The sequence below is a fragment of the Accipiter gentilis genome, chromosome 1, assembly GCF_929443795.1.
Source record: "Accipiter gentilis chromosome 1, bAccGen1.1, whole genome shotgun sequence".
Lineage (NCBI taxonomy): Eukaryota > Metazoa > Chordata > Aves > Accipitriformes > Accipitridae > Astur > Astur gentilis.
In genome coordinates this window covers 25733726-25756766 of record NC_064880.1, presented here as the reverse complement: position 1 = coordinate 25756766, position 23041 = coordinate 25733726, and the positions used below count along the sequence as shown (strand labels likewise).

The 23041-nt window shown below is 35.1% G+C and overlaps 1 protein-coding gene across 10 annotated transcripts in view; it reads left to right on the top strand.

The window, feature by feature from the left end:
- The window catches only part of ADAM23 (ADAM metallopeptidase domain 23), an 82599-nt gene that overhangs the window by 19342 nt on the left and 40216 nt on the right, over positions 1 to 23041 (top strand). For all 10 annotated transcript variants that reach the window (XM_049798598.1, XM_049798571.1, XM_049798616.1 and 7 more), the window contains exons 4-10: positions 7241 to 7304; positions 11813 to 11895; positions 12624 to 12687; positions 14979 to 15051; positions 15580 to 15653; positions 16566 to 16631; positions 20504 to 20575. In XM_049798598.1, the coding sequence (XP_049654555.1) occupies positions 7241 to 7304; positions 11813 to 11895; positions 12624 to 12687; positions 14979 to 15051; positions 15580 to 15653; positions 16566 to 16631; positions 20504 to 20575 (496 nt within the window). The remainder of the gene's footprint in view (positions 1 to 7240; positions 7305 to 11812; positions 11896 to 12623; positions 12688 to 14978; positions 15052 to 15579; positions 15654 to 16565; positions 16632 to 20503; positions 20576 to 23041) is intronic.

Genomic DNA, 23041 nt, shown 5'->3' with positions numbered 1-23041 from the left:
CAGTTGTCTGACTTGATGCATCCTTTCTTAGGTTATATTCTTACTCCTTGCTCACATGTAACCACTGCAACATGGCAGTGCTGAAGAACTGTTATTTTTCTAATTTAGTAGATTTTTCAGTCTGTTTCTGAGATGGTCCGGTCTTGTTAATAGTGACATCTTTATGCTGAAGTGAATTACTGGGATCTCAGATTCTGTTATAGTCAGGCTGAAATCTTTGCATTTGGAGCTAGTATAAAGCCTATGTATGCTTGACATGATTAATTAAGTTCATCAAACTAGCTCCTAAGAGCCTATATAACTGAGTTTAACTTGATTCAATGACAGAACTAAAATTGCACAATATAGTTCAACATGGAAGCATGGATTAAGGGAACCAGAATAAACTTTTAGTTTGCTGGAGTACCAAAATGTATCTCTGCTAGAGTCATTAATCTAATCTGAAGGTGGCCAAGTCAGCTCTCTATAAGTACAAATAAACTTACTTCACTAGTTTTAGTATTAGAAATAAAACAATAAAAACCCACCACACCCACATTTGGTTGGATTTTTCCTTCATAGTAAGAGTTAGTTTAAATTGGACTGCTATCATTAGACACAAAGTAACAGAACGTGTGGAACATTCAGTGAATTCTTTTAAGAGGAGAAGAAACCCAAGTTTCTTTTGTAAATAAAGAAGCTTGCTTTAACTGAAGGAAGATTTAGCAAATATGGTTACCATTGAATGAGATCATTCTGGCAGACAGATGGCAGCCCTCAGCCTTACACTACAGGTTAATAAAATTCTTACTGATAATTCAAAACTACCTGTTTTCCAAGGAGGTGACAAAAAAATGCATTATTGAATGAACTTGAACAGTTGTTTAAAGGAAATCTTTACTTTGTAAGTTTCTCTTCTAGCAAAGATCTGTCATAGCAAATTACATTGAGGCATTTTCCATGACACAGTACTCATACATATCTTCTGTAATATTGTCTAGCTGTTCATTTCTTCATATCCTTTACATAGCCCTTTTTAAAGTGGTATCTTCTTCAGGGCTATGGTGAAGGAAAATATGGCAGAAACTGAGTGACATACTGTTCTTAATGTTCTGAAGAACTCTTCAAGCTCCTGCTTTCAAAATGCTTGCTGAAGTAGCTGTTAAGATATAGCATGTTCCATTCTCAGATGGAGGGCTTCAGGACATTGTTGTCTGAACTCCCTTGACCTGACTCAGGGCTTCTTGCACTGAGGGAGGCAGACCAATCCAGAAAAGAATCTGGAGCATTTTCTGCACTGTTCTATACAACTTCAGAACATGCTTTCCTGTCAGTCTTTTTTGGAGCTCTTTTTTGAGGACCTCTTAAAAAATACCTGAAATATCACTGAGGTAATTTCATTGTAATAAATTTGTTGTTGAGTCATCCTTTTCTCTACCTGAAAGACAAGCCAAATGAAAATAAACAACAAGAGCAAGACTGTACAAGAAGTGATTTTTAAGTAAGTGTACACTGTTTACTGTTATAGAATCATTATGGTATTAATACCAGAAGTGAGGAGGGACTTTCTTTGATTCCATAGTTATGGAAAAGTTAACCTATACACCTGCATCATCAGTTGTTTCTTTTAATTGCTTGTAAACACAGATGCTTGATCCACAGTATCATGTTTTGATTTTTAAGCTCCTTCAAGGTAATATCAGAAAAAGTAGTGAAACTTGCTGTGTTTTAAAAAACAACAATGAATATTTGTAGTATATTTATTCCTTGGAGACACTCTTGCCAGAGCAGCTTCAAAGACAACAGCCAAGTAAAGACTACTATAAATACATACTAGAAATTTAATAATGAATTCCCATAAGAACAGTCAATTCAACAAAACTTGTGGGTATAATTGAAACAGGTAATTGAAACAAGGCTATAGGTGGCAATTTCATTAGATGACAGTGTCTTGATGATCTAACAAAATGCTGTAGCAAGGTCTCAATGTGTTTTTCACATCTTTATGTGCTACTAAACTATATCTGTCAAATGGATAAAACATCTAATGGGTGTTAAGTCATTCAACTAAACTAGGTTGCTCAGACACTGGTACTGAGCTTGAATCATTTCAGAATACTTAAAAAAATATTCCTTGGTACTAGGTTAGTATAAAGATAATTTAAGAAGCATGCAGGAAAGATAATTCAGCTGTAGTCTGATTTTCCACAGGCTGCGTACTAGTTCTTGGAAGCTAACTTGGTTACTTGTGTACGAGATCTCTTTTAGTCATTTCATAGCCTTTACCTACCAAAATCAATTATTTTCATCAGGTTAGATGCCAGCTGAGGTAAGCTACTTTTCACACTGCAGCTCTCCTGCTAATGAAAACAGCAGCAGTGAAATATGTGCTGGGGAAGTGGATGCGGGTTCGTCAGAAAGCAGCTGCTACTTGCTTTAACAGCTGGTCTGTGTCTTCAAAGGCAGCAATTACCAGGAATGGCATATCCCTTTGCTGCTTATTTTACATCTCTCAATGTAATTCAGAAGAGCTGGTGCAGGACAGCTTAATAAAAACAATTACCCGAGACAAACAAGGCAGGGTGGGAGGAACTATAGAAACGGACACAGCAGACTAAAATTTTTTTTCGTTCGTTCAGCATGTTGCAATTTGATGTGTGCATTGTAAAGCATCATACTAATGTGTCACTAGCCTAAATATGCTTTTGTCTCATGTGATAATGACTTACATAATTGTTTCAATTAAAGCTTGCACTGTTTCTGGTGGTCGTAATACTGAAAACCAAATTTGCTCTACTGGGTGCATTTCTGCTCAATCCAAATGTAAATGAATCAACTGAAAGGTGACAAAACACAGTCCAGTGCAGATGAGGCACAAATGTATTTTCTAAAATTCAGGGCTACCTTTCAGAGGTAAATTTAGGCATTCTGTAAATTATAATGAAACAAGGAGGATTATTTTGTGATGTGGAGACTCCCTACTTTATGCCTGAGTTCTGTATCTCATTCCTCAGGTACTCGTGCTTCTACATGAGCTCTTAATCGGTGTATTCCAGGCCTTTCTTTTTAATGCCACTTATGTAAAGGATCCCATCACACCTACCGGTGAAATTACAGCGCTCCTCTGTGTATCTGTCTTTCATGTTGGAAAAAATGTTTGCAAGTTATTTTGGTTAGGTGTTTTTTGGTTTGTTTGGGTTTTTTTCCTTGTCCTTAAATAATTTCTTCTGTCTTTTGTCAGATTTGTCAGCATTAATAACATATAAAATTTTTGCTAGAGAGAATTTGCAGTAGCAGTTTTATGCTTATTTTTACAGCTGTTGTTATTCCTGGAGCTTTAGCAAAATATAGAATAAACTCCATTACCCAAATTCTGTCTTTTTCTTTGCAGCAATAGTGGAACATTTTTTCTGGATTTTTCAGTCCTAGACTACTCTCTGCAATATCACATTTCAATACTAACCATTTATAAGCACAGTTACAAATGTGTTTGTACTGATTTTGTTATGAATATAGAGAACAGGACTGAGAATAGCTTTATTATAGAAGCAACTCGTTGTGTGTACTAGCAGAGCCATGTTGGAAAACGCCTGCAAATGTACTGTCCCCCTCCTGTTGCCCCCTCTTCCCCTGAGTAAGATTATGGTTGTCTCAGGTTAGCAGTATACATTGAGGGATTTCTGGATTATTGGAAGTAAGGTGTTCTTTAGGATGTTTGCTAGTGCAGACAGATACTTGAAATAAAAATAAGTGATACAAGGTACCTGACAAAAATCAGGTACCTACCAAGGTAGAGGCATACAGTTTAAAGAGAAGCTGACTGATTTTTTTCAATGGAAAGTTCAAAATTCTTGCTGCCCTATGCAAAATGTTAAGAGAAAAATGCCCTTGCAGTATTTTGGTGGTTATGTGTGACAAGCTTAAGAACATAATAGTGATTGGAAACTAGTGTTAAATACCCTGTTACAGGGTAGGATGAGAACGGGTTTGTGAAAGACAATAGCCTTATAATAGATTTTCTACTCCAACTTCTAGGTGCCAGATACTGTGTTACATTTGGCAAAAGGGTGGTTCACAAATTAAAGGTGCGTTTTGTTTACAGCATGACATTTGGGAAGTATATCATGAATAGCAGGCCTCAATTTTCTTTGGAGAGAATTTGTTCAGTATGGAGAATTTCATTGATGTGCCTTGTATCTAGCAGATCCCACAGGACAGTAACGTTGGGAAGTCAGCAATGAGAAAATTGTAGGGTCTGCTGGAAAAGCTGCTGTCTGCTCCATCCTTGCTTATAATTGTAACATTTATATATGGAGTATTCCATCACAAGCATGTCATGTTAGATATCCTATCATGTAGGATGCAGTATATACTACCTGAATCAGGTATCCCTTTGCAGTTGGAAGTAATGAGAAGCTAAAAAATGGAAGCAATTGGCAGATGAAGGAAACGGCTGGGTTATAACAGAAGTTCAACCAAAATCCAAGAAAAGAGCACAGAACTCTGGAAAGATCCTGCAAAGGGTGGACTAAGGAAATTTTGAGCAGTTCTTACATCACATGAAATGGGATAAATCTAAGAGACAAATGCTGTAATTAAACTACAGTTAGTTGTGAGTCAGTAGACACAGTGGGAAATCACCTACTGCAAGTCTTAAGAGATGCCAAAAGTACTAGATAGATAGCATTGAAAGCAGTTCTGAGATCAGTCGGGTAAGGTTAGTAGCAGAGGGCAAAAAAGGGGGTGTGAGAGTGTAAGCTTGAAACAGGGAGATAAATGCTGATCCTGGAATTCGTTTGAGGAAACCAAATGGTCTCTGTGAATTGAAGCAGAAGTGCCTGTAAAAATCTGAAGCTGGTCAAGGCCCTTTCAAGTTGAGTGTAGTTCCAGTGTTTAACCATCCTCAGTGATTTTTTTAAACTTATATCTAATCAGAATTTTCCATTTTCCTACTTGTGTCAGTTACCTCTAGCCTTGTCTATACCATTCTATTAAGTACCAATGATGGCAGTTCTTATGCTTCATAATAAGTATGAAAAATGCAGAGAAGAAAAGGACATTATCAACACTCTAAAGTTTAATTGCTTTGATACGTAACACTCTTCAGAAGCTTCAAACCTTGCCACATTGAAGAAGTGATTGTTTGCATTGCATTTGCACTTACACTATTTATAAAGCATTTGTTTTCTCTTGCAGAAAATTTATAGCTTACTATGATACAAATAGAGAAAGTTAAAATGATTTTATGCAACTGAATTTACTTTTAAGTCTGGACTTTAAAAATATATCTATTAAATATTGCTATCAAAATGAAGGTTAAGACAAATGATGAGACTTCCGTAATTATTCATGGCTATTAGTGTTGGTTTTGCAGGCATAGAATGGCCATAATGTGGTCTCTCAGTTCCATGAAAAAGGACTTTTAAGAGAATCACTGGTAACTGACTTCTGCAGGATCTTCTCTGATAAGTGTAGTGCCTGATAAACGCAGCATGAAGAATTGATTTTATGAGCCAGTAGTCCCGGAGTTGAAGTGTTACCAGGATTGCTAATAGCCTAAACTGAGTTTGAGATACCCATTATCTTAAGTTGTTCTTAGTCGTGAATTCCCATCAGAGCTATTTTGCCAGGCCAGGCTTCTATAATGATGATGTTTTTTATTCATGGCAACAATATTTTTGTTTTGATATATGTACCACTGTCAGACCCTTTAATGATTTTTTTTTTATTTATTTTATTTGGAAGGGTACAGGCTCTTAGAGGCTTGAAAAATGCTGAGAATTCTGGATCCCATTAAGTAAAATACTTATCTTGCATATATGATGGGGCCAGTTAACATATTTAACTGCTTTGTTCTCCCTGGTCTGCTATGCTGCAAGCCGGATTATAACGGGGTGAGAAGTGAACGGGACACGGAAGTTATCCCAGGATATGTACAGGCTAGCTAATCTTATTTTTAAAAAAGAAACTTGAACTGTAAATTATACAGTAAGGGAAATTTTTATGCTTCAGAAATTTGTCTTGCCAGAGTTAGGAAAAAAAATAAGAGTGAGAAAAGAATCTGAGAAGAAAAAGGGAAAGAAGAAAAGGGGTAGTATGGTTGGGGGTTTTTTTTGTGTGTGTTGGGTTTTTTTTAGTGGTTTTTTGTTTGTTTTTTCTTTTAAGAACATTACTGTTGTGGTTTAAGCCCAGCCAGCAGCTAAGCACCACACAGCTGCTTGCTCACTCCTCCCCTCTCCCAGGGGGATGGGGAGGAGAATCAGGGCAGGGGGGAATAAAACTTGTGGGTTGAGGTCAGAACAGTTTAATAACTAAAGTAAAATATAATAATAAAAAATTACAATACTAATTGTAATTAAAAGGAATATTAAAAAAAGAGAAATTAGATCCAAGAAAAGACAAGTGATGCACAATGCAGTTGCTCACCACCTGCTGACTGATGCCTGAGCAGCGATCTGCCCCTCCTGGCCAACTCCCCCCAGTTTACATATTGAGCATGATGTTCTATGGTATGGAATATCCCTTTGGCTAGTTTGGGTCAGCTGTCCTGGCCATGCTCCCTCCCAGCTTCTTGTACACTTGCTTGCTGGCAGAGCATGGAGGAACTGAAAAATCCTTAACTTAAGACAAGTGCTACTTAGCAACAACGAAAACATCAGTGTGTTATCAAGATTACTCTCCCACTAAATCCGAAACACATTGTACCATCTACTGGGAAGAAAATTAACTCTATCCCAGCCAAAACTGGGACAGCGTTACTGTTTTTAGAAAAAACTGAGTACTTGTGGTTGTGAAAGTGAATTACAGGTAAAGTATATGCTCTTGTCTTCAGAACAGTTGTGTATGTATTTGTTCAGCCTTATCTATACCCTGTTTAACTTCTAGATAAAATATAAAATTTAACTGAAAACAATAATGAACTAAACATACATTTTGTCAGTACCAGTTACTGGCAGCAAACAAAGTTCTAAAGCCATGGGATTTTTTTTTGCATATTTAAAAGGCTGATAATGTAATTGTAAAGCTAAAATACAGGGGATTAGATTGCAGAATGAAATTCCCCCTTCTGAAACACGCTGACTTCCAGTGCACCAGCAAACCATTTACTGGACACAAGCTGCTTGATTTTGTTAAACTAATATACAACGAAAGAAAAAATTCTTGAAAATTTGAAAATTCTAACAAAAAAACCCAACCCCACCCACAGCAGTAGAAAGAATATTTAGATTTTTCTCATCTTGATTTTTCCTTTCTTTGACAGTGACTTGTTATCTTCCAATTATGTGGAGATTCACTATGAAGATGGAAAACCAAAGTTTTCTAAGGTATTGTGCTCTTAAAACATGTCAGAATGGTCTCTGTGAGGGAGCAATGCCAATAAAATGTTAAAAAAAGAAAAATTTGCAAGACACACAGAAGCCTTTTTCCACACATACAAGGTAACTGTGATCTCGTCTTGTGAGGATGCCTCAGTAATGCAAGAAGAATTGTACAAAAAAGGAAAGTTGTCTGTCAGGATGCAGGGTAGGCAGTAGTAGGTGGTAGTAGTGAAGATGGTCCAGATACTGCCAGAACAATTACATCTTGTAAAATAAAGGAGGTGGAGGGGTTGAAGTCACCATCAGTATAGTCCTTGTTAATAATTTACATGGCCTTAGCACAATGTGCAAGGGGAAAGCATAATGGTAATCTAAGACATTCAAACAAACGAAAAAAACTTGCAGTGACATTTCTTTGCAAGAATTATACCGTTGTGAAACAGAAAATGAAAGACTTAATTCCAGAGGTTAAGGTTTCGGTTATTACAAAACCAGCATATTGCTTGACATCCAATTAATTACATTTGTCAAACTAGCTCCCAAATTGAATGCAGTGCCATAGGCTATTGATCCAAAGACAAAAAGATTAAAGTTCTGCAAGATAGTTCAGCCCTAAGGGAACCAGATCAGTCTTTTGTTTGTTGTAGTAACAAAATGAGGACTGGTAGGTTCCTAGGAAGGTTATAAACTATGTTTTCAGGGAATGGCTTTTTTGATATTTGGCATGAATGCTGGAATACTTGTTGTGAGCTTATTACATGTGAAATACATCTCTATTTAGAGTGGAGGAAAGCAAGCTTTCAAGTTGCATTTATGCCTTCAGCAAATCAGGACTGTTGTTTGTCCAAGTATTAGATGTATAGTTTATTATTTTGCCCTTGTTATAGAGAATCTCAAATAAAACAATATATCGCAGGTTAGGGCAAAATTAAACAATTACATTGCAATATAATTATTGCAAAATACTGTTTTGTTTTCTTCCACTGAAGAAGAAAAATAGTTTCATGTAACATACTAAGGAAGTTGTTTCATTAAGACTCAGTGCTCTGCAGAACAGGCAAAAATGCTAAATGATGCAAGAAAACAATTCCCTCTGGCATTTAGACAAGCTCATGCAATTGTCAGCTGCAGCACTAGCATTGAGCACTGCGGTTGCTGAATCATGAATCTGACTAGAAAATTATATTAGAACTTTAGACTCAGCAAATGGACTACCTTTGCATGCTGCAGTAACCTGATCCAAACTTCCCAGAGGATGTTTTCTGAATTGATTTATTTAGAAACAACAATAATAGAGCTCCTGAGGTCACATTAATCTGTAAAAGGCTTCATTATAAGTTCCGAACATATAAACACAATTTGTGTAGGAGATAAATAAGGACTGTATCCTGGTCTTTTGCAGTATCTTATAATCCTTTTTAGACCTGAGTAAGTAAAAGATTGTTTTGTTTCCTGATGCGGATGTAAAGAAGTGAGATCTTCATGGAAAGTGTTGTATTTTGTAAAAAGAGGTAGTCCATTACAAGAGTGAAAACACTGAAGAGCAAACAGCAATTTCTTCACTCAGATGACTGTCTTCTAAAAAAAATTCTTGAAAGGCTACTTGTGTGAGAAACATAAGCACGATTTAGTTGTTGAAAAGCATGGCTTAGGCATTCTTACTAATGGAAAGATAAATAGTGATTGCTTTCTGTGTGGTACTTTGACTTTATAATGCACAGTAGTCTGTTAGGAATTTCATTCAGAATCTGATTAACATTAAATAAGATGCAAAATGGAAATAATGCTGTGCGTACTTAAACAAAAAGTATTTACTTTTTTGGTACTACTTTCAGTTATAATAATTGCAGAAGGAATGGGTCCAATATACTTGTTGGAATTCAGATGACATGACACCAGAATTAAGAATGTTTTGATGATGAATGGTACATTTTTCAAACAATGTATGAGACACACAACTACACTTAAGGGTTTTTAATAAAACTTTTTGAGAATACTTTTTATCTTTAGTTTAGCTGGTGTTATTGTTGATAGACACTAAAGACCAACTACTTAAATAAGGTAAATTAGTATAATTCAGTTTTCCTCATTTCAGCTTCACTCACAAATAGCAGCAGCATTTCTGGTATTTAACAGCTTCTAAATTCACTAGTCCATTTTCTTTAGAAATGTCAAAGTAGTGTTTCTTGGTTTCTTTCTGAACATTCATAGCTTGAACAGACTGTTAATGGTGCTCTTGATGCTTTGTTTCTGTTGATAGAAAAGAAATACACTCTTCTTGTTTACTCAGTTGAAACATTCCTATGAAGCTAGTTTATTTTACCCTTAGTCACGATAAGTACTTCTGTAAGCCTCTAACAGTCTAATCAGTTTATTCCTCAACAATTTATGAAATTTTAGGGATTAGTAATTCTACTGTCCAGCAATAAGGATAGAATTAATTTCTGTCAGAATCAGAATACAGATAAAGGATTTAATAATTTGCCATGTGGCTTCCTGTAGTATGTAATCCTAAAAATGTGCTAAAGTTTTTAAGTTTTTATACATACTTAGTTATTTACAGTCAAATAATGCAAAACTCTTGATAGTGCAGTAGAACTTTACTTTCATTACACGGAGAAATTAAATCGTACAAATTTAGTACGTAGAAGAAAACTAGAACATATAGAGAAAAAATCACAAATTGTGCAAGTACAGAAAGTAAAAAAATTGGAGATTTAAAAAGATCTTCATGACATTATTTTAACACTAGTAATTCTTGCATGTGAGTAGATGATGCTTTGACAAAACAATTATTTCTGAATTTCTCATCTGAATCATTTATTTATTGTAGTCTGCTGTTAAGATCTCCTCCTAGAAGCTTCCTAGCCTCTGGGATACAGAATCATTCTCCTTCTTTCTGACTTCATAAATCTTTGTGAGTTCCACAAAATGAGACTGCTTCAGTTTGATTCATGTAGGGTGCTCTGACACAGAGTAGCCAGTAACTGTGGAGATAGAGTACACTTTTAGAAGGTGGGGAGATGTGAGTTGACTCTCTTCAAGGTGACTTGGGAAATTGTTCAGCAGTTGGGAAACCTGGGATGAGTGCTGTAGTTATTAGCCAGAGAGGGGCATTGGCATGTAATGGTCAGTATTTTGAAGAGAAATCCACTGCAACTCTGTTTTGTGAGGATCCGTCTTGTCACTCTGTCTTAGGTGTGTTCTGAGCATGCTTGAAGTTATCTGCCCACTTTAAGGAGAGCTTAGATACGAGCTAGTTGCTTCAGGAGAGGAGAGCTCAACTTAGCTCGTTCTATGATAAAAGCCAGGCAGATCAAGGGAACCTGCACTTCTATTCATAGGAAAGCATGTAGCATTCACTAGGGTTTAGTTGGCATCTGAGCAAGGCTTTTCTGGATCAGAACTTTAAGATTTTAGAGTATGTATCAGTTGTTCTCTGTGGTATTTTGGTCTCCTGCTTTGTCCTGTTTCCCCCCATATATACACATACTGCAACTTCCCTTACGTTCTTGCAGAGAAGCAAAAGACTACACACAGAGCTTCGTTGCACACCCATTTGGTAGCACATTTTGCACTAATTCTATTCAGCCTAATCCCTGCATCAGCTGACTCTTCAAATCTTGTATTGCAGCATTCAGCAGGATCTTGCTTACATCATATCATTAGGGCCTTTGAGAACTAAGGTTTTGGATCACAGTTTTGGATGTAGTTTGCCTAATTTTTTTTATTTTTATTTTTTAAGTCTCTAACATTTAAACACACTTGTAGGTAATTTAGATGTTATTATTTATTAAATAAAAGGCAGGACCTTGTCTAAAACACAATTGCTGACTTCCTTAGAGAAACACAAAAATCTTGCTATTTTTTGAATAATTTGGGGTTTGCATCTATTTGGAATTTTATGCAGTTAAAAACAATAGTTGACTTTAGTACCCTTTTAAAATATGTACAGTAAAAATGCAACTGTACACTTGAATGTTACTAAACTAGATTCACTTTCTGGCTCATTAATCATTAGTGATATCGGTAACTACAGTCTGATGATGTAACATTTTAATTGATAAATTTTTAGTGAGACAAAATTGGGAGAACCCAGATCTAAGCCAAATACATGCCAGGTGATTGATGAATACTGTATCACTTGTAATTTTAATAGACCTGGAAGGTATCAAGAAACAATTCAATGCTCATGTAACCTGCATTACATAACATTTTTACAGAATCAATGTACAGCAAAGAAATGCACTTAAAAGGTCAAGAATGTTGTGACTTAAGCAGAAGAATAACCCATGTTATGGCTTGAAAAGTTATGAATTAGTCTTTACTGGGCACAGTTTTTTTCTTACAAGCAATTAGGGCTTGTCATTCGTTTTTAACAATTCACTGTTTTCTCTGAAATTTTACCTAATGCAAGGTGTTGAATTTTTTTTGCCTTGGTTTTAAGCAACAGACATTAAATCAGGGTAATTTTGTGTCTGTGTGATTGATTGTTTGTTTTTAAACATTATTAGGGTGGAGAGCATTGTTACTACCATGGAAATATCAGAGGTATCAAGGATTCCAAAGTTGCTCTTTCAACTTGTAATGGACTTCAGTAAGTACATGTTCCCATTTTTCAAACAAGGCTATTAACTAATTATTACTCTTTAATATTATCTTTTAATATGTAAGGGTCTGAAACTCTACAGGCCCAAGGATTTTTGGTGCTTTGAAATGCCAGTACCAGCTATGCCAAACTACTAGCATTTTTTTTTAGTACCACTGGGATTAAAGTATTTTGATGCTGTCTCATGAAACCTTTGAATATGGTAAGTGCAAATAAATATTTCACCAGATGACTTATTAAGGTAAAGGGTAAACAAGAATTGTACTTAAGCAGTTTGCATGCTCAGTATTAATGTATAATTCTGTCAGCCAATAGAAAAATTGATCTTTTTGTTAGATTGTACAAGGAAAGAATGTAAGAAATTAGTCCTTACTGGGATTAGTTACTGTTAAGTGCAACTCAGCTGTTGATTATATTCTGTATGCTAATGTATGTCTTAGGACTTCCTCTTTCCAAGGTCAAATCTTTATTCTTTTTGATGCTTTTTCATTACATTGCCATTACATTCAGTGTTAGTTCATTAAAATGCACCTGATCTCTTAAAAATATTCTTAGCTTTAGACACATGCAGTAATAATGAGCACACATGGAGTTTATTTTAATATTGATCAGGTTTTCAGCCCTAAGTTTGGTTTTGTCTCATCAAAAATCATATCCTGGAGTCAAATTAATTACCATGTAATCCTTAATATCACTTCTTTTTCTCCATGTTTTAGTGGCATGTTTGAAGATAGTACTTATTTGTACTTGATAGAACCGATGGATCTGACTCACAGTGCAGTAAGTTTATTTGTATCTAATTTATTTGTTTTGGGAAAGAGTGCTCAAGGAATAGCAAATCAAAGTATTAGAATTAATAAGTGACGTCTCTCATGCATTCATATGAAAGCCAAAAGTATTTTAAAACACTTGCTTGGAATTTATTTATGGCAAGAAATGTGTAAGTATGAATTACCTAAGATTTTTCTCTGCTTTTCTTTAATCTTTCTTTTCCTAGTTATTGTTATCATTTAGATGTTGGGAGTAGACTAATAAGACTGTTTCCATAGCAAATGGTTATGGACTGTCAAAAAGTGTTTATGAATTTGCTCTAGTACTTGAACTAAAGGATTTATAAATTTGTAGAAGGGACCTTTGGAAGTAATTTATTCATCCTTCTAAACAGTTGGATCACATTGCTCTTGACCTACCACGTTTCCACACAGAGCTTAATGAAGTAGATATCTAGTGGGTATCTCGCACTTCATATGTGTTAAGTCAGTCATCGCTGTATAACTTAAATGATTCTGATCCAGCATATTCAAATGTATGACTGTGCTGGATCAGCATGTTCGGTCTGCATTTATGCAAATATCTTGCTAACTATTATTATTTTTGTACTTCATGTTAAGTTTCATGTTTTATGTTCTTAAAACTTTAGCTCTTAATCAAACTGACTCAATTTCATAGATAGTAGTAAAACCAGGTAGATTTCTACCTCTTGAATGGTTCAGATTTGAGTGATTTTCAGTGAAATAATTCTGCAACATTGAGACAGAGAATTCTTAAGGTTTGTATCCCACTTGGTCTGTAGGATATATTTCAGATGCTGTGTCGCAGTTCTCAGCTTGTTTTGCTCTAGTAATTACCAGTATATGACAAATAAAGTAATGCTGCAGAACTGGTATGTTTTAGTGACGGTGAACTTGCAGTCCAAAGAAAGATCTGCAAAATCTTTGACTGCTGACACATTCAAAGAAACTGGATCAACATTCAGAGGAATTAGTGTCATTTGTGTGGTCATTTATTGGGCTCTAAATGAACCTGTAGAGACATGGGAAAATATTATCTCCAAAAAGATTTCTCAGTCTCCTCAGGAACACTATTACATGTCATGTGTTAGGCTATGTAATGCATTTTGATGTAGCACATATTCATAAAGGTTGTAAGCCTGAAAACTGACAGCACAGATACAGTAAATTCATGGAGATTATATTTATACAATGGTATCCATGTAGTAGGCAGAGGAGAATTTGGCTGAACTGTTTTCTTGCTTATGTGGACAAAGGAAGCCCAGATCTCTCAGTGTGATATTTCAGTAAAACTTGGAAGTAGAGCAAAAGTTCTAGTTATAAAAGTGAGATAGTCTCTGCCAACTGTGTTGAGGATTAAAGTGGAATTCTAAATGGTAAGAAGACAGATGAGATGAATATTTTTCTCAAAACTACTGAAGATCAAAATAATACAACTACAGAGAGCTTTCAGAGACTCATTTTGTGATCTTACTACGTGAGATAAATAGCTTGGACACAGCCTTCAGCATGTAGTTTATTCAGCTTGATTAATCTTAAATATAGTAGATACTATATACAACTCCCCCACCCCCCAAAAAAACCCCAGCAAAAATGTGTGGTATTTTCCTTCAGTGTGTTATGTATTTCTTATGGAAGCTACAGAACAGTAGTATCCTACCCTTTTAAAAGAATTGCTTGTTTTGGCAGGTACTGCAGAGGTGTTATGGAAGAAAAGATAGTTGTTTTCTAGAGCAGATACCAAAATGTGATAATTTGGGGCATGTCAGACTTCTACAGAAAATATGCATTAAAAGTCTTCTCCTTTTTAAGTGCTGTATACACCAAGAAAACAGGGTGAAATAGTGCTCTTATGGATAGTATATTGATTAGTTTCTTGCATTTTGCTGCAATTAGAAAGATACATTTTTGTCATAAATAATAATAGTTGCTTTTCATCTGTGGGAGGAAGATTTCAGCTAGATATTTACTCTCTTATTTGATTTGTTGGAATAAACGGTCTGTGTTCTCTAACAGTAAGGCTTTTAAAGGACTCTTTTCAAGTAATCTCAAAGACATCTGTGATTCTTTGTAGGCTAGTAAATGTGCTGAAGCAGAGAAGCTCCATGATTTGCTCAGGATTGCAAATAGATTGCTTCAAATTAGTACTATGCCAAATTGGTACTATGTTTGCTTGCATTTTATGGAAAAATAATAAAAATGATAAATACTGAAAAAAGTGCCTCACTTTTTACTTGACATTATTAATTAGAAGAAAATGTCACATATTTTTCTTATCAGGAAGGTAAAAGTAGGCCACATATCATCCAAAGAACTTATGGAACACAATCCTCCAAGCAGTTGCAGGACCTTGGTATGTTTTTGCTTATGTTATGAGTTTTTCAGTATTGGAAATAATTGTATATATCACTTGAAAAATTTGAATATTAGGTTAACAGTCTATATAAAATTGCTGATTATTTAGAAAAACTAGATACTAACGTGACTTTTTTCACAATTTTTGCAATGGAATTTAGAGTTGTCAAAAAGCAGCTGAAAGATTTCCATCCATGGAGATCTGTATTTAGCTTTCTTCTGCAAATCATTTAATTTAATCAGTGATAGTAATGCTATTGAGGACACAAGATGGAAGAAAACGTATATTCTAAGCCCAGGTTACAATCTCTTTACCTCCCTTAGCATGCTTTAGTTCTAACTTTAGATTTCTAAATTATTTGAGTTTTGATATGAGTTATTTTACATTTTGTGTATTTTAAAAAATGAACTCTTCTATAGCAAAGGTTCTTCTAATTTTGGTGATCTTAATCTACTTTTGATTTAGACAGTGTATATAAGTAGTTTAAAATAATGCCATGAAATTCTTAAATTGTAATTTGTACAGAGACTGAATCTAGTTCTGAATGGCCCTTTCTGTCTGAACTACAGTGGCTGAGGAGAAAGAGAAGAAAGAGAGCAGTAAGTAATGTGACCCCGAGTTAAGACCATTTATAAAAACAAAACCAAACCCACTAATTTCTGGACTTTTTAATGTTGAGAGAACATAGGCTTTAGAAAACAAATATTTTTGGTAGCTTAATGTTGTCTCATAATACAGTTATCAAATGATAAAAAGAGATTATTTTTAAAAAATAAAATATTTGGAGAAAAGTAGATAAGCTTTCTAAAGTGATGGCAATACTGTACATCAGTTGAATGGAAGTTTAGTAGTGAAAATGAGAATTTTAAGTTTTGAGTCTGCTTGATAAAGAATAATTTTGAATTAAGTCTTCCTACTTTGTAGGTATCTGACTTTATTTTCATTTGGCTCATTAAGTAGCATGTTTAAATTAAAAATCTAAACGAGGACACCCAGAACTGGGTTACTGAGAGAACAGAAGTGGACAGTCCTCAGGATCTACACATGCATATGTGTCAGCTAGGGGAGTAATTGAGTTAAAGATTAATCTGTATGTCTTCACTGGGTTGCACAATCCACAGCATATTTTTTGAGGACGCATCTATTTTTTGTAACTTCCTCATTAAATCTGTGATGAATCAGACAGTAGACCAAGAGTTTTTAGTGTTCCAGATTTTTTTCCCTCATGAAAATAAGAGAGTAGGGAGGCAGTGGTGGCTACTGCGCTGAGCCAAAGAGAAAAGACTCTGAACATTCTTAATGATGTGACTCAGGTTCTCAGCCACTGTCTGTCATAACTCACTAAGTTACTGGAGCTATGATTATTTACCCTAGCTGAATGTCTCACCCAGTTTTTACAGGTTTACACATCCTACATAATATTTATGTGTAATCCTATTAAATCAGCTGCAGTTATTTTTGAAAATAGCTACATCTTCATGATTTCTCAGAGAACTTCTTTAATCCGTCAGGCATCTCGTGGTATCTTTGAAGAAATGAAATATCTGGAGCTCATGATAGTCAATGACCATAAAATGGTAAGTATATCAATTCAGTGGTAATCTTCCTTTTGATTATAATTTGTAGGTTGATGTATAGCACTGTGCTGCATCAGCTACTTTGGATCAAATATTTTGTTTATCAGTGGCTGTTAACATTTGTACTGTAAGAAAGAGTATAGGCCATAGTACCTAATAATGCCTAATGTTACCGAAGATTTTCTACAGCAGTTATATATTCAAAATATGTCTGAAACACTTTGGTATCATATGGATAATTTGATATGCCCATAACCAACAAAGTAAAGCAACAAAACATTTATGTCCAGAATAAACATACTAAACATTCTAAAATTATATCTTATCCTTAAAGTAATAAAGAAAGAGGTCAGAACTTGTTACTTTTAGTTTTACTAACTTAAATTTTAATGCAGGAAAGCATGTAGACAAAACTATCTGATTGTTCTTCCTGGCTATGCCATACTCATAAACAGAATTCATAATGAAGTACAAGGTAAGTTTTTTGCTCAATTCAGAAAGTGTTTGTCATTTGATTTTAAAAAAACCCAAAACAACCAAAACAAAAAAAAAGGGGGGGGGGGGAAGGGGGGAAAGCAGCCCACTTTTTTTTCCTTTTTGTCTTGAGGGATCACTGGAAAAAATCAGACCAAGTGACATTTTGTTATTTAAATGTTACTACTTTCACTAATTATACCAAGTAAGGCTATCAAAGTGTCCGTGTGTTACCCTTATGAAAAATCAGGAGGGGGCCTGGAGAGTAATAAGTTTTGTAAACCTAAACAACTATTTTATAGACCCTTTTTGAAAAGCATCACAAATTTAAGTCCAATAGCTACTTTTTAACTAAAGCATATCTCTTATGGAAAAATACTCAGTGTAGGTTTAAAAGTTTTCTAGTAACAAAGAATATATTGCAACCAACAGCAAATTACTCAGAAAAAACCCACCTGATTGTGACTTGTTCTGAGCCCTGGTCTCGCTTAGCTTTCTCAGCTGTTACATTGACTAAGAGGCAAATAAGGATCATCAGCTCTTGGTATGACTTTGCTTTTGTGTGAGCAAGACCATTTTTAAAATAAAATTCTGTTGATAAAACAATTTCTGCGTGTTTTATGGGCAAGTAAAATAAACTTCTAAGTTTCTGTAAGAGCTCCTTGCATCTCTCACTCTACTGCATGTTTTCCCAATGCTTTATGTTATTGTGGGCGCTTTTGTCAACACTGAAGGATGATTTTGAAGAGCCAGAAATAGCAGATACCAGAATGGGATGCAGTATTTTGTACTTGTTCCAGTGCTGAATAGACATATAATACAACCTTCCCTCATCTGTTTTAATAAATCATAGAAATAGTCTGGGCAAAAATTACCTGTATTTAATCTGTGTCAATTCAGCAATGGAGGGGGAATTTGAATGGATGGAAAGAGTTGGACAGAAATTTCTTCAACTGTTTTCACTTGTAAAGCCACTTGGTAGGAAACTATTTTAAGAGTGCTCATGTGTTAGTTGTTTAGGGGTAGGGCACAGTAACTGCAGTTGCAGACATTTTGTTGTCTTGTTTGAGGTCTGTGGTTGGTGTTCCTTCTGAAGAGATAAAATTTCTATGTCTGTTTCCTCTGGCCTCTTGTGTTACAGACATGCTTAAAGGACAGACAACCATCCTGTTCAGTATACTTGTTACAGACACTAACTGTTGTCTCCACTCAGGCTTTAACTTGTTAAAACTTCAGACCACAGGCATTCAAGATTTTTTTGCTTCAGAGTTGTCAGTGACTCAGAAGCAGATAATAATTCTTTTCAAGGAATAAAATGGATATACTTAAGGAAGTGTTCACTATTATGAGTTAAAGCCTGCCAATCCAGGAGCTCGCTAAATGTACTTTTAAGGTTTTCTGCTTACCAGTAGAGGGCAGGTTTCTCCTGCAGCAAGGTTCTGTGTTGGAAGAAGTATCTTAAACCTGTGGTCCTTGGATTGTTAAGTGGTTAATACTATGTATTTTCACAAAATTTTCCCTTCCTGTAACACTAAAGACACAGCTCAACATATTTAATTAGGTTGTTGCACTTTCTACTGACTTAATTTCTGGTTTAGGAGCTGTGTTTAAACAGAATATGTTGTATATTGCTGTTGATTTGGGCATTTAAATACTTTCATGAAAACAAAGAACATTTTCCAAAGCATATTATTTTACCTTTCCACTTCTGGGAAAGTTTGGGATTGGCTCAAAAGAAAACCACAAAGCCATCCTTCCCCCCTGCCCCGTTATTTTGTTCTCATACCATGGTTCCCTTGGGAGCAGAGTCCATGATATGGATACTCAGTGTACAGACTACGTGCCTACTAGTGCTGTAGCTGGAAGTGCTTTGTTTTGAGAATAGTTATAGGGGAGGGGGTCTCTGCAAACCTATGTTGTAGGATCTTTGGGTATTAAAACCTGCTGTGGATGTGCTGAAGCGTTGTGGAACTTAACAGTGAATAACTGGATATGTAAAAAATTTATCTTCCTACAGTCAAATGAATAAGTGTCATCATTAAGTTTGATGAACTTTTCGTTATCTTTGTGGCGTTTCGTCCATATAAAACTAGATTGCTTGTGCAAAAATAACGAATGGAAAGGGATGGAAAATTTGTTATGATATAGTGTGTGTGTCACGTCTGACTTTGAATTTGAGAAACAGATTATTTACTTTTAAAAGCATATATGTCTTCCTCCAGTTTTACTTTCACCTTTGCGCCAAGCATAATTCTGGTAAACAGGATTTGTCTGTTTTGTAATTCTAATTTGGGAAGGTAGTTAATCATCTAACTTGATAAGAGTAGCTACTCAGTTGCTCAGAGAAGAGTCAGACCCTCTTGTTTCAAGGCCTCTTTTTGGGCACTGTGTTTTGGAGTGGGAATAGCTGATGCTTTCATGGAACTTGATAATGTTTGCTCATGAGATTTGTGATGAGGTTTGTTGCTTTTAACCAGTAGTTGAAATTAGTAACAGTTTACCCTCTTTGTTCTATGGAATTTTGTGTTCCATTTCTGTGAAATTTTGAAGACTTATTTTTCCTGCCTGCAAATCATATTGTGTAATGCCATTTTGGTTTATGATTTTACAGTTTTTTGAAAGTCATGGATTTATGTTCAGATACCATAGCAGATCTTTGGAAAATTTGACTTGCAACAGAGGGGACTTGTGGGGCAGGATGAGGAAAGACATGAAACAATTGTAATGACTTGCACAGAAATTAGGAAGCAGATCTTGTAATACAGCTCATCTAAGTCTATAGAAATGGAAAAAAATTGCAGTTAAAACTTAAGCTATTCAGCTTAACTCTTTCCACATTCAAACACATATTTACTTTTACCATGCACTCCCTCTTCCTTTTTGTGCTTTGGTATAACTAATGGTACTCATCATAAAAGTCTTGTGCTATAGTAGAGACAGGATGCCTTTGCAAAGAGCTGTACACAGGACAAGTGGTAAATACTTCATCTTCATGTCTTATAATTACAGTCATGGAATGTGGCTAGTGTAGTCTGATATTTAACTCATCAGGTTAGGCACGGTTTTAATGGGTACAGCATCCTCTCAATTTTGAGCTTATGTTTATGTTCATGTTGACATGTAATTTGGTCTCAAACATTTGAAGTCTGGTTTTAAATAGGGTATTTCTTGTGGCTAAATGCTCTTTTTATAGATGTGAAAGGCTGTCTAGCATACATGGCTTCATTTATCTTCTGGGGATTCTTGAATATGAGATACAGGCTGTGATCTGAAAAGCTTTTTGAGTTTTTCTGTTACTCTTTCTTAAAATATTAATTTTCCTTTCTTGCTGTAAAAATAAAGAATTAGTAATAAATATTGAAGTTCTCACTGTGTTCTACTTTTATTTCTCCTTTTAGTTCAAAAAGCACCGTTCTTCAAATGCATACACAAACAATTTTGCAAAGTCTGTGGTAAACCTTGTAGATGCTGTAAGTATCTATGTTTCTTCTGAAAATGGTATCGCTGACTTTGTTAGTTTAGCACTGTATTAAAAAAGTTAACATTAGCAGATATCAGGATAAAAAAAACCTAGCAGCCATAAAAATTACATTTTAAAACTCATTTCCAGTTCCTCTGGAGAAGAATAGCCTGGGGTGGATGTGTAAGAAACCACCAAATTATCCTTGGCATTTTTCTCAAAGCTTGCAACTGCCAGAGTTTGCCCTTGGCAGGGAGAGATTTCAAATTTGAAGGAGCTTTCAGTATCATTCACTGCTTAAAAATGACGTTTAATTGAGTTTAGATTTGTGAAACAAATCTAACTACAAGTAGTTGAAGCTGCAAGTATGGTTCACAAAGCATACGCATATCTACTCGGAGAATAAGAGAGCGTGAATAAAAATTCTTCTTTATAAATCTGTATAGCTGAAAAATGCAAAATCCCATTGTAGTACATGATAAATGGGTGGCACTGACACAGGTACCATACTTGCATCTGTGACTAAATTTAGAACGATTTCACACAGAGCGTATAAACTAAAAGTAGGATTTGTGGTAAAATTTGATTTTTCTTTTTCCTCCATGATGTATGTGTAATGACCACACATATTTCAGAGCTGTGTTTGTAGTGAAAACAGTATAGATTTTCAAACAGTATAGATTTTCTAGCAGTGATGAATACAAAGGCTAGCAAAATTCTGACTCTATAAGTCTCCTTTCCATGTGACTTTACTGATACCAATAGAACTGCCTGATATGATTCAGTGCAAAACATTGTCAACAGTTTGTTTAGTTCGGAGGAAGCAATACAGTATTTGTTCTTAGTATCTCACATACAAGTATTATGTATACTGTATGTATATTGAAAACTTAGGGGAATATATCTATAATACATGAAGTACTGGAACTGTTCCAGAATGTTTTTGTGTAATGGTCTGAAAATGCCAGTAGTCTGAAGAAAAGTTACTAGAGCAGATAAAAATATAAATAATTGAAATAATATTTCTGCAGTTTATATTGGACGTTCCCAAAGGAAGGGTGGCATCTTCATTCTTTTCTCAACTGATCATTATTTCTTTGTATTCCTTCTGCATTTTAACAAAAGTTATTTAATCTGTCTTTCCTTTCTCTGACTATTCCTTTTGTCTTTCCATTTTTATTTGCTCTGTGTGTGTATACTGAAACACTCAGCTTCTCTCCAGTGTAGAAATTCAGTCCCCTGATAGAGATCTTGCAAAATGACATCATAATGGCCTTTTCTTTAAAGCATGAAAAGGAGCAGGAATTTCTGCCTTGTTATTCCCTTGTGTTCATAGGGAGTGCGCTGTATTTCTTGTTGATATATTACTGGGAAAAGGATATTGGCTTTCAGAGGCTTCCACGTTCTCTGCCCCCTCTTCCATTCTTTCCTTCCTGTTTGCTTCAGGAAATACAATTTTCCTCCCAGCAAACACAAGTAAAGTCTTTATTGATCCACCCATATGTAGTTTCTGGGGTTTAGTTTTATTGATTTTTCTCATGTTGTTAACTGTTTTCTATGTATGTCCTCAGCCTGTCTCCCTCAAATTGAAGCATATTAATATTCTTTTTTTCCTTCAAAGTTCTTGGACAAAATTGAGCTTAGCTGGTTGCTCTCTCTTGCTCCTATATTTACTGTCTTTTTTCCTAAGCTGAATATTATACACTGAATTTTTTATAAGGATAATGCTGCCTTGGTACAAAAGACTGGCATGCTAGTCAGTGCTAGTTTATTCATTATATCTGTCATAACAGCAGGAGGATATTTGCAATTCATCTAGTGTATTGTAGGTATAATTTGGCAAAAAGATAATAAAAGCAAATATTTAATATGGTGCCTCATGGAGGTGATCAAAGAACTTGCCTTTTCTGTATTTTATGCATTAGGCAGCCAATGTATTAATTATCTGGTGCTTTTAGATCATAACTAAGTATGATCACTAACTATTCTTCGTGTCCCATGTAAGGCTTTTGATGGGCAGACTGTCGATTGTGGATAAGGAATGCTTCTTTTGTAGATGTGCAAGTTCTGAATAACTTTAGTTAATAAAATTTGGCATTTTATGACCTGAACGTAAAGAGAGCAGCAGTTTTATTTCAGAATGAAGTATCATGCCAAAGTTAAAATGGATATTATAAAGCTGTTTTGTAATTATTAGGGCCGATATTTGTTTCCTTGTCTATTGCTACAGTGACATTAAAATTAATAGAAAAATTAATATTCTTATTTAATTCTCACATTACTTGAGTAGCATTAAGTGATCATAGTATAAATTAAAATCAAGCATTATGTGAATTAAATTTTGGATATACTGGAGAACTGAGAAATTATTTAATCTTGACTTAGGAATTGGCTTTGGCTACTCTTTGTCTTTGAGATCTTTCTTTTCTTTTTCTTTAAGATCACCCAGTATACCTTTACATTTCTTCTTTGCTGA